Source organism: Vulpes vulpes, chromosome 7, assembly GCF_048418805.1.
Source record: "Vulpes vulpes isolate BD-2025 chromosome 7, VulVul3, whole genome shotgun sequence".
Taxonomy (NCBI): domain Eukaryota; kingdom Metazoa; phylum Chordata; class Mammalia; order Carnivora; family Canidae; genus Vulpes; species Vulpes vulpes.
In genome coordinates this window covers 20068727-20080756 of record NC_132786.1, presented here as the reverse complement: position 1 = coordinate 20080756, position 12030 = coordinate 20068727, and the positions used below count along the sequence as shown (strand labels likewise).

Below are 12030 nucleotides of genomic sequence, written 5' to 3'. Positions count from 1 at the left end.
TCATGTCTGACCTCAGTGCATAAAAGAAAGCTTTTTTGGCAGTCATTTCATGAGTAAGTTTTCCTGTCCAAGAGTTGTTCAAAATACTGTATTTTGCCGCACCTAGGCACAGTTAGGTAAGGCACATCTTAATTTAGCATTTTTCACCAACCAGCAAGTCACACTGGTAATGGCTCCCTGGTTTTCAGGCATTCTGTCCATAAAGTTCAACTCCAGCCTCCTGCTCCGTCTCATCACACTGGAGTGCAGCCACCACTCAGACTGGCTGCAGAAGCCGATGGGAGTACAGATAGAAATGCTGTGCTGTGCACAGGCCCAGCTAGGAAAACCCAGCTCCTCTCGACTGTGATCTGCTGGTTTAGTTCTCGAAAGAGATGAGGTGGCCTCACACATGCGAGCCCCTTCTCTGCATGCAGAGCGTTGCCTGGACCCTTCCCTCTCCTGGCTTCTCCACCTCCCTGAAATAGCTCACACTGAGTCGGGCATATAAGTCAGTTGAGATTTTAAGAAAATATCACCATGAAAGAGCAGCTGACAGCCACCAACTTTAAATTATTTGCACTAATCCATCGTTCATTTGACCCTGTCAACATGTATGTACGGGCCTGAAAAGTTCTGTAAACCCTCAAATTCCTGAAACTCACCTGTTGTAATACAGACAGGGGTTTAATCTGCGAGATGTCTTCCTAAATGAAAGCAAGCCATGGAAAGAAGCTCTGCCTCACTAACCTATAACACAGGAACTAACCTATGATACCAAGTGGAGTGAAGCCTGAGAAACTCACATTAATTTGTTTTAATTTCCATGCTCTCCCAAACTCAGCAGTAACGGGTACAGGACTTTTTAGTCGGAGGGCCACATTTGCACACTCACAGCCTCCAGAAACACATCCTCCCATTTATAGCCCATTTCTACCTCCCTCCCCCAAAAAACCCAACTCCTCCAGATTACAGGTGAAATTGATGGTGTTCCCAATAAATGCTACAATTAGGGATTTGTTTTTACAATTGCACTAGAATTACTGCAAGAAATTAAAACAGACTTTTCAAAAATGAGGATGATTGACCCTTCCACTATGTACCCCTGTGCTTTTTTTTTTTCATTAAGCTTTTTATTTTTGAGCTCACTACAGATTCACATACAGTTAGTTGTAAGAGATGTGCGTTCTCTACCTAGTTTCCCCCAATGGCAACATCTTGCAGAACTAGAGTGCAGGAGAAATTGAAACCCTCACACACATTGCTAGTGAAAATGTAAAAAGGTACAGCCACTGTGGAGAACAGTTTGGCAGTTTCTCAAAATGTTAAATATAGAGTTACCATATGACCCAGAAATTCCATTCCTGGGTCTATACCCAAGAGAAATGGAAACATATGTCTGCACAGATCCTTGTACTTGAATGTTTATAGCAGCAATATTCACAGTAGTCAAAAGGGGAAGAACACCTAGCTGTCCATCAGCTGACGAGTGGATAAGCAAAATGTGGTGTTTGCATACAATGGAATATTATTCAGCAATAAAAAGAAAGGAAGTGCTGATCCATGTTACGACGTGGATGAACCTTGACAACAGTATGCTGAGTGAAAGGAGCTAGAGATAAAAGACCACATATTATCCCATTTCTATGAAATGTCCAGAATAGGCAAATCTACAGAGACAGAAAATGAATTTAGTGGTTGCCTAGGGCTGGGAATAGGGGTCAAGGGAGCGATAGGTAGTGGCGGCTAGTGGGTGCAGGGGCTCTCTTTGGGATGATGAAATATTGCAAACACAGATGGTTACACAACTCTGTGAACATACTGAAGACATATGTTATGGTATGTAAATCCTATCTCAACAAAGATTTTTTTAAAGATTTATTTATTTATTTATTTATTTGAAAGAGAGCCCAAGAGGGAAGGGCAGGGAATCTCAGGTGTGGAGCCTGACTCGGAGCCCCATCTCTGGACCCTAAGATCAGGACCTGAGCTTAAATGAGTTGGAATGTTCAATTGACTAGGCCACTCAGGAGTCCTCAATATAGATTTTTTTTTTCTAACCCAATTTGGGGGTGCCTGAGTGGTTAAGCATCTGCTTTTGGCTCAGGTCGTGATCCTGGGATCGAGCCCCATGTTGGGCTCCCTGCTCGGTGGTGAGTCTGCTTCTCCCTCTCCCTCTGCCCCTCTGCCCACTTGTGCTTTCTCTCTCTTTCAAATAAATAAATAATCTTTTTAGAAAAATAACCCCATTTGTTATCTCCTCCACACAATTAAATGAGCTTGGTTTGACTTATGGGAGGACAAATACAGTATATCACAAGCAGGATGTTGACACCGATTTATTTGATCAAGATGCAGAATGGTTCATCACTACAAGGATCCCTCATGCCCCCTTTTACAGCCACAGCTTCTACTGTCTCCAATCCCCACCCCAACCTCTGTTCCCACAAATCTGTTCTCCACTTCTCTAACCATATAAATGGAATAACACAGTATATGTACCTTTTGAGAATTGGCTTTTCTTTCAACCTAATTCCCTAGACATTCATGCAAGTGGTTGTATATACCAAGTCCATTCCTTTTTGTTGCTGAGTACTACTACTCTGTGGTTGGGATGTAACATAGTCTGTTTAACCATTTGCCCACTGAACGACATCTGGTATTTCCAGTTTGGGCTATTGCAAATGAAACTTCTATGAACATGGTATATAGGTTTTCCATGAACACAAGTTTTCATTTCCCTGAGATTAATGCCCAAGACGGCAAATGATGCGTCATATGGCAACTGCATGTTTAGTTTCCTAAGACACTACCTAGTTGCTTTCCAGAGCAGTGGTGTGACTTTCCATCCCCACAGCAATGCAGAAGAAATCCTGTGTCTTGTCATCCTCACCAGCATTTGGTGTTGTCACTGTTTTTATTTTGGCCATTCTAATAGGTATGTGGTCACAGCTTACTGTGGCTTTATTTTGTACTTCCCTAATGGCTAATATTGTTGAACATCTTTTCATGTGCTTATTGCCATTCGTCTATCTTTTTCAGTGAAATGTCTCTTCATATCTTTTGTCCATATTCTGAATTCTAACTTTTATTTTTCTATTATTGAGTTTTGAAAGCTCTTTAGGCATACCAGATACTAGCCATTTGTTGGCTGTATGGTTTTAGAAGTATTTTCTCCCACTCTGTCACTTGTCTTTTTATCCTCTTAACAGGATCTGCCACAGAGGGAACATTTTTAATTTTAATGAGGTCCAATTTATTAATTTTACCTTTTATGGATCATGCTTTTGATACCAAGTCTTACTCTTTGCCTCATAGATCCCAAATCCCAGATTGGGATCCAGCACCACTGTTTTTGCACCTTCCTCAAACACCATTTTGACATATTTCTGTGGGTCTATTTCTAGATTCTCTATTTGTTTCTATTGATTATTGTGTCTATCCCCCTGCCAGTACCACAACGACTTGATTACTCCCACTTCATTCTTCATTTTCAAGATTGTTTTAGCTCTTTTACAGCCTGTGCCTTTCTGTATAGATTTTAGAATAAACTCATCTTGTCTACACAGAATCTTGTTGGGATTTTGGTAGGAATCGCATTACAGGTAGAGAGATCAGCCTGGGGGAGAACTGACATCTTTACTATGTTGGATCTAACAAAAAATGAATATGGGGTGTCTCTCCATTCATTTAGGTCTTCTTTCATTTTATCCACACATTGTAATTTTCAGCATACAGATCTTGTACATGTTTTCTTAAGTGTGTACCTACATGTTTAATTTTCTTTGTAGTGATTATAAAATATGTATTGTTTTTAATATCACTTTTCACATGTTAGTATATTATAAGTGCAATTAATTTTTGTGTGTTGATCTTGTAGCCTGTGACCTTGCTGAACTCACTAGTTCTACTTCTGGTTGTTTTGGTTTGGGTTGGGTTTTTTTTGTTTCGTTTTGTTTTGTTTTGCTTTGCTTTTGTTTTGTCTTTCAGTAGATTCCTTGGAAGTTTCTATGAAGACAGCCATGTCATCTGCACAGAGAGATGATTTTATTCCATCCTTTGCAATTTGTATGCCTTTTTCTCTTTCTTACCTTCCTGTAGTGACTGGAACTTCCAGTACTATGTTGAATAAGAATGGTGTGAAAACAGGCATCGTTGCCTTTTTCCTGAACCTACAGGGAAAGCATTCAGGCTCTTGCTGTTAAGCAAGACATAGCTGTAGGGTTTTGTTTTGTTTTGTTTTACCACCAAAGGTCTTACAAAATTAGTTTTGTCCTCTCCCTGCCCCTCTCCCTTTTTAAGGAGAAGCTTAAGACTTAGGGATTGGCCCAACTGAGATGACTGAGCAAAAAGGAAATGCAAAGGAGATTTTAGTACTTCCTCTTCCAGGCCAGGCTTGCAAGAGTGATAAAACTAGCTTCCTTTCAAGGGGTGGGTCCGGAGGGGGGTGGGGTGGGGTGGGGTGGGGTGGGGGCTTTACACCCCTAATCAGCGTTTGAGAACTAATCTCTGTCAGGGCCCTAGCAGTCTGCAGTGAGCAAAGGGCATCCCGTAAATGGGGCAGAAATTGGCCGTGGCCCAGGAGAGCCTCAGGGAGCCGGGCGCCTGTCCCCTCTCCTGCCCGCCGCCCTCCCAGGCACCTCTGGCAGCCTCGCTGCCTGCCAACCTGAGCTGCCGATAGGAGAGTCTCAGATACCCAAGATCCAGGGTGACAGGAGTGGCCAGGGCCAGATTTAGATTTGTGCGAGCTTTTGGCAGTGTTTCACCCAAAGGAGAGACTGAGCTGTGAAGAAAGGAAGCCAATGAAGACTTCCGTGGCTGGGTAACGCTGATAGCAACAAAGTGCATCTGCACTACGTGTGACCACGGAACGTTGTCTTCTTTCTTAAATAGGGGACGAGGAGAGCCGGCTTAACGTAAAAGCTAAAAAAGACAAGCGGTCACCTCCGCCACCACCCGCTCCCCACCCCCCGCCCCGGAGCGCGGGGACCCGGCCCGCGGGGTCCCGCAGCCCCCCGCCCCCCGCCCCCGCGCGTCGCCCCGCCCACCGCCGCGCTCCCCTCTCGCCCCTCCCCCGGGCTGGCCTGACCACACCTGCGCAGGTTAGCCCCGCGGGGACGCGCCGGCCGCGGCGGCGGGGAAGGTGAGCGGACGGGCGCCGCGGCGTGGGAGGGCCGGGCGAGGACGGGAAACCGGCCTCCGCTAATGGCCGCCCGGCGACCGGGGCGGGAAGCAGGGCCGCGGCCGGAGGGGGGCGCCCCGGCCGCCGTGGCGCGGGCCGGCCGCGGGCTCCTCGGGGTCCCCTTCCCACGCTTCCTCCTCGCCGGTCCGTACCAAAGCCGCCGGGGGCCGGGGGGGGCGCGGACCGACCCACTCGGGGAGGGGCGGCAGGTTAGGCCGCGGCCCGCACCACCTGCGGCCCCCCGGGCGGGGGCGGCGGCGGGGGCGGGGGCGGGGCGGCGGGGGCGGGCCGGGCCGCACCGCCCTCCGGGTTCCGCTCCGTTCCCTGCCGGCGGGCGGGGCCGCGCCGCCCCGGCCCCTCCGCCCCAGGCCCCTCCCCGCGGCGGCCCCGCGCGGCCCCGCCCGCCCCCGCCGCCCCCGCCGCCCCCGCCGCCCCCGCCGCCCGCACCCCCGCGCGCCCGCGCCCCGCGCGCCCCCGCCCGCGGCCCCGCCCGCACCCCCGCGCCCCCGCCCGCGCGGCCGGGACGAGCGCCGCCGAGCGCATGCTGATCCCTGTCCTCCTCCTCCTCAGGCGGCGCTGGCGGCGGCCCCGGGACCCGCGGAAGCCGGCATGCTGGAGAAATTCGAGTTGGAAGAAGAAGGTGAGTGCCCCCCGCCGGAGCGCGCCCCGTGTCGCCGCCGAGGGCCCGGGCCGCGGGGGCCGCGGGGTTCACGCCCGGAGGCTGAGCGGCCCCCGCTGCCGAGCGCGGCCGGGGATGCGGGCGCCGGGCCGGCTCGGGGGACGTGTGCGCGGGGCCCGCGGGGCCGCTCGGGGCGGGGGGGGCGGGAGGGGAGCCCCGGCAGCCGGCCGCCCGCACCGAGGGGCGGCCCTTTTGTCCTCAGCAGCCCAAGTCGAGGCAGAGCAAGGTGTCATGCAGCCTGATTGTGTGATGCCGCCGCTCCCGCAGAGGTAACCCCGAATTGTGTTGACGGCCCCACCTCTAAATAACGCAGAGGGGTCCCTTTTCTGGGTGTCCGAAAATACCACCGGCAGGGTGTGTCTGCTGGTTAACAGGGAAAGTTAAATAGGAAAACCAGAAGCGGCTTAGAGCCTCGGTGTGGAGTTCAGGTGACCCTGTCACTCCATCGTTTCTGTCGCCTCGTCTCCGTTCGGTTTTCCTTTCTCTTGCCCTGTGTTCTTCTTACTTGTCTGGATCCTGTTTGGAAGCTGTTAGCATGGGGGGGGGGGGCGAGCTTGTTCTCTGGCAAAATTAATATTTTAAAACGGAATACGATGAGCGATCACCTGGATCTTATTTTGAAACTGTTAAAATTGGAAGGGGATAAGCTTGTTTTGGGGCAAAATCCATATATAAGATGAAATAGGATGAGCGCAAAGCTGAAAAACAACTTCCTACAAGAGGCTTGACAATTTGAGGAATTTATTTTAAAAGAACTCCACACTGCCTGGCGCACTTGCGTTGTTATTTACTTGGGGACTTCTCTTTTTCCAGAGTATTGATAGAATGAAGCTCCTGGAACAAAGAATTTGCCATGTGGATGCTGTGCCCTGTGCCAACTTTACTTTAATCCTTGCGTTCACTTACAGTCAGGCAATCACTTAAATATGCATACACAGCCAATATGAGAATGTTAACCAGACGGTATTAGGCCAGTACCTGCATTTATTTTGTTTTACATTTCCTGCAGCACTTCACAAACATGTTAGCTAGAAGATAATGCATGTGAAGTAACTATCATTAAAAGTCTGCATTTGTATTTGTTATTAGCCACCAGTTACTGGTTACATTTCAGAATCTTACTGGGACTTAATTTGCATTTTATTCTACTGAAAAATAATCCGGTATCTTAAATCGAATCCACCCCATTACTCATCAGTTCCGTATCGCAGGTCATGTTTTGACCACTCTCCACAGAGCAGTATGGTGTGCCTCCCTTTCCACTGAGACTTTGAATATCGGGGGATCTGCTTCTTCTCTGAGATCAGAAATGATGAGAATCTGTTGCATTTTAACTTTTTGCAGACTCACGTGGGGGCAGGAGGAAGGTGGAGGGCGGACTCGTGAGAGAGGCACCCACAATTATGGTTAAGCATGCAGTCCCAGCTTCGCATCTTAGCTGCATTCCTTATGTAGCCCTGTGACTTGGACAAGTTCCTGAACTCCTCTTTGCCTCACTCTCCCTGTTTACAAGATGAAGCTAATACCAAGGTGTTTTGAAGATTAAATGAGATAATTTGTGTAGAGTGGTGTTTAGTACAGTGTATAAACCCTAAGTACTGTGGAAATCTTAGTTACTATTATTTTTTAAGTGCTCTTAACCTATTTTACTGAATTCATTGACTTTTTAAGGCTTTTATTGATGAACCTTAACAGAGATTGTTCTCAACATGGATTTGTTGAAGGGTTTTTGTTACTTGAGATTTATTGGTTTAATTATGTGGCGTTTCTCAAAGCAGATCCGCAAGCCTTGTTTCTTTTGCATTGTGTCTGTCAACGTAATGAACATGAAGTTTTAAACCTAAGCATCTAAGAAAGGGGATTTCCTGTTTTCTCTCATCTATTTTTATCTATATTGCTGTCATTACTTTAAAGTATGCGGAATCCCACAAATAACTATGTCAAACTTTTCTAGATTCTTAAGGAGGCAGAATGTTAAGCACTTGCTTGGAAGCCGTTAGCAGAGCTGGAAGAAATAGTGTTGGTGTGGTGTCTAAAATGCTGCTTTGTTTCTTTTGAACTTTATATTGCTTATTCATCCATGGTATGGAAAAACTGAATATCCTGAATCTTAAAATTTATTTGGGAGTTAGGGGGGAGTCCTAACAGTTTAAGGCATTACACCTTTAAATATCCTGTGAACTGATGTGTTAGCAGCCTACATAATAGATAGCTGTTGAATAGATCCTCATTAAATCTTTAAATTTCCTTCTCATCCAGTTAATGTTGTAATGTGCACCTTGCGCTCTGGACACATTGCTTAGACAGAGATACGTTTGGTATATGCAGACATAAAGGATGACTAATATTTTGGTTACCAAGTATTTTTCTATTTCCTAATCAATTATAATGGATACTATATTTGTTAGAAACAGTCTGGAGGCACTGGTGAAGTTGGAATCATCCCTTAAAACATCATTTGCTTTTGGAAAGGGAGAAAAAGCTGTACCACGACCCACCGTCCCTGGTCAGGGTCATCTGCCTGGGTTCTGACACCAACCAACAGCCTGCCCACTTTCTGCTGCCAATGCTTCTTACCCTTCCACTCTGACAGAGGAACCACTCCTTTAGGGGAAGATCTTTACCACCGTCTCCCATGTATATGTAGGATGAGTGTGTGCTTCTCTTCATCGGCAGCCTCACCACCTCCTCCCAGCCGTACACGCCAGTGATCAGAGAGCTCTGTGTGCCAGAAGTCACCGGAGATCTTTTTTTTAAGAGGCAGATACTAATTCTGTGGGTTTGAGGTGGGACCTGAGGGTCTGCATTTCTGCCAAGCTACCAGGTGCTGCTGCTTCATAGACCCCTCCATGAATAACAAGGCTCTGGAACAGAGCAAACTTCTTCTGTAAAGGGCCACATGGTCTCTGTGTCACGACTACTCAGCTTGCCCGAGTAGCAGCGAGGCATAAAGCCACTGAAGGCCACACTCAACCCAACAGGCGATGCTCCACTGAAACTTTATTTAAAAAACGGGCCAGATTTGGCTCCCAGGGGTAGTTTGCCAGACCCCTGCTCTGTATGCCTTGCGCGCCCAGTCATAGCACGGGCAAGACCTCCTTTTCCTCTGGCTCCATCCTACCAGTGATGCGGCCCAGCCCTACCAAATCCTACCCACTTTTTGAGGCCATCCCCAAATCCCTTCTATGCCTTTATCACGATTCATCTTACCGTTCTTTGTGCCTGAGATGGCTGGCACATGGCAAGAGCTCAGCAGTGTTGGGAATTGTGAGGACGGCATCTCCACACTTGGGGGAATGTTGTGAGGCCTCCGTGATTCCGTGGATGCACAGTGATGAGAACAGTGCCTCACCCATAGCAGCCACCATATGTGTTTGCTTTTCAAATTTTTTATTCATGTGTCCGTTAGATTTGTGTTTGTTTATATCAGGATGAGCAGTCATGAACTTATTTAATGGCAGGACCAAGCGCAAGTACCGCGTAGGGACCTGAACACCACCATGAAGTAGATGCCTTCTGAAGTAGATGAGTTCCAGCCTTTCACTCACAATTAGTGAATCTGTAATTCTGGCACCACTTCAAGAATTTTACAGCCCCTTGGAGCTATCTGTGTTATCTCCCGGCTTCCCTCTTATCCCGTCAGCTGTCACGGACTCTTCACTTATTTCGGGTTTTTAGTGACTTGTTGTGGATGCCTCACCCCACTAAACTGGCTCTGCAGCTGGCTTCTCCCCTCTTCCCTCGCTGCCTGACTCCTCCCTGGTCCCAGACCATCCTTGCTGTCCTCAATGCCCTTCTTCACCTTCACAGCATTGTCCAAGGTGTAATTTTTCCAGAACTCACCTCCAACTCATTTTTCTAGCAAGGCTGGTCAACCGGGTCTACACTGATCAAAAATATATAAGAATTAAGGGCCTCTTTTTTTTCAGGAGGGAAAGTATTATTTTTTCAGTCAAGAATCTCAGAACTTTAGGCCTACTTTGGTAATGAAGGCGCTGCATCCTTAGGTAATCCACAGTCTCTTGGGGTTTTGCTTGCTGTGAGTTTTCTATCTAAAACAAGGCCTGACATTTGGTGAACTTGAACTTTTCCTTCTAATTAAAAAAATGTGGCCTAAAGCAACCAGCAGCCACTCTGTAAACTAACAGAACCAAAAATGCGTGCCCACCCAAACTCACTCATTCTTAACTGGGGAAGCAAAGTGAACAAAGACTGGTTCTTGTCAGGGGACAGAAGTTTTTGATATAACAGCTTTGTAACAGGTTTGTGGCTCTTAATGGGCCACAGTCCATGAATGAATACACAGTGTGTCTGTGGCTTTAAAGTTTCATGGGGGTGGGACAGTTAGGGGGAAGAATGTATGAGAAGTTTCAGAGGTGGATTGGCTAGTGAAAAAAAGTTTGAGAAACACTGCTCCGACATCAGGAAGAATTATACGTCTGTGTTTTGTGGTGACCTGTCAGACACCCCCTCATCACCTGGCCTTACGGCCACCCGCTCAGTGAGGCTCAGCTGAGTCCACTGGGTTGGCTGCTGGCGCTCCTGTGAGGAGTGCTGACCTCTGGTGGTAGAGATGCTTGGGTGACCGCCTTGCACTCACCCCTTGGCTGCTCGCCCGTAATGATAAGATTATTGTAGATTATTGGAAGGCTCTGATGATCATTTGAACTCTGCCCTTTCCTACTGAGCTTACATATTCATCTTCAACAGGAGATTCTCTCTTAATAATAGAAGTAGTCACAATTTTATGAAACATTTACAATTAACATTTTTGTTCTCCAGCTAGCCCCATATTTAAAGACTTGCCGTATTTAATAGATTTGGGGTATTTGTTTTAATGTCTCTGAAGTCAGGCTATAGCTTGACGTTTAATGGTATATCTTAGATTTGATGAGACAAAGTAGTCATCTCGTAGGCTGGGGAGGTTTTATTACCTGAAATGGAAAGATCCACTACTTGAAATACAGAGGAGAGTCCAGAAGACCCAGGGACATTCAAAAGAGGGCCCTGCCTCCAGGCTTCACAAGTAACTGGAAAGTCATTATTCTGGCCCTCTCCATGATGGATGGATCTCCTGACCTTCCCTCTCAAGACAGACTTTACCTGCTCCTGGGTGGTGCTCTGCTCTGACCCCACCACTCTGGGGACCACAGTACAGACCCTCGACCCATCCTGCAGCTCTGTGTGGGCAGCAGTCCCTGAAGATACTATGTAGCATCTCTGCAACTTTAAATGTCACCTGTGGGTTTTAAAGTGGGAAAACCTGATATAAATTTTGGGACTTTACTTAGAAAGAAGTGGAAGATTTTTTAATATCCCTTTTTTGTGGTTCTCCTAACCGAGATGTGTATGAAGCATATCAAGCACTGTTGCAAGTGTTCACATTTATTGAATCTTCACATCAGCCTTGAGAGGTAAATATTTTTATCATCCCTGTTTTATAGAGAAAGAAATGAAGACAGTAAGAGGTGCAGTAAATTACTTCGAGGACGTATCTGGGAAGGTGGAGAACCCAGTTTCAAACACATCCTGTGCCCTGAGCCTGTGTGTATAATCAGCACGAAATCATCTTGTATTTAGAAATCCTTTCCATTCACCCACCTCCTATACAGTTACCAGCCCGTTTCCACTGAGGGGGTTGTCAGTGGCTGCATCATGCAGACTCTGGGGGGACACCTGTCACGGCTCTTCTTACTTTGAAGAGGTGACAGTCCGCAGAGCCAGCCTCTGCCCCCGCGCCCCACTCAGCACCCTCATGGTCCCATATCTACGCAGTCCATTTTATCTCCCTGATGGCTCTTACTCTTCTTTCTTGAGCCCTGGACGTTGAAGTTGCTCGTGGCCCTACCTGGGGCCTCCTCGCCCCCACATGTCACCGCCTCACTGGCTGCCATCACCTTAGTGACCCCGGGGCCTGCTGCCCAGTGTTTTAATGCCGTGCACTTAGCACAATGTGTCGTGACTGGCAATGGCCAGATGCACACCCCAGCGTCTCCCCGAGGACCCGGTCACCTGCCTGACCGGCTGATGGCCCATGTGCTTCAGCCTCTAGCACCACCTCCTCTTTTCTCGCCAGCCGGATTCAGTGAGTGGCAGCACATCTGCCCAACTGTGCTTGTGTTAACAAGCATGATGTTCTGGCTCGCTCGCCCTCTCACCGTTGCCACTGTCACTGGTCCCATTGCCCGAG

General features: G+C 47.8%; 1 protein-coding gene across 36 annotated transcripts in view; it reads left to right on the top strand.

Moving 5' to 3' along the window:
• The window catches only part of PRKAG2 (protein kinase AMP-activated non-catalytic subunit gamma 2), a 268436-nt gene that overhangs the window by 204254 nt on the left and 52152 nt on the right, over positions 1-12030 (top strand). For 32 of the 36 annotated variants that reach the window (XR_012002508.1, XR_012002515.1, XR_012002511.1 and 29 more), the window contains one exon: positions 5732-5801. Coding sequence is in view for 29 of the 36 variants with exons in the window: in XM_072763173.1 (XP_072619274.1) it covers positions 5732-5801 (70 nt within the window). In the remaining 7 variants the exon portion in view is untranslated. Of the gene's footprint in view, positions 1-5103; positions 5123-5233; positions 5306-5731; positions 5802-12030 lie in introns of those variants that run through there. The other 4 variants (XM_072763185.1, XM_072763184.1, XM_072763187.1 and 1 more) reach the window with 3 other exon arrangements.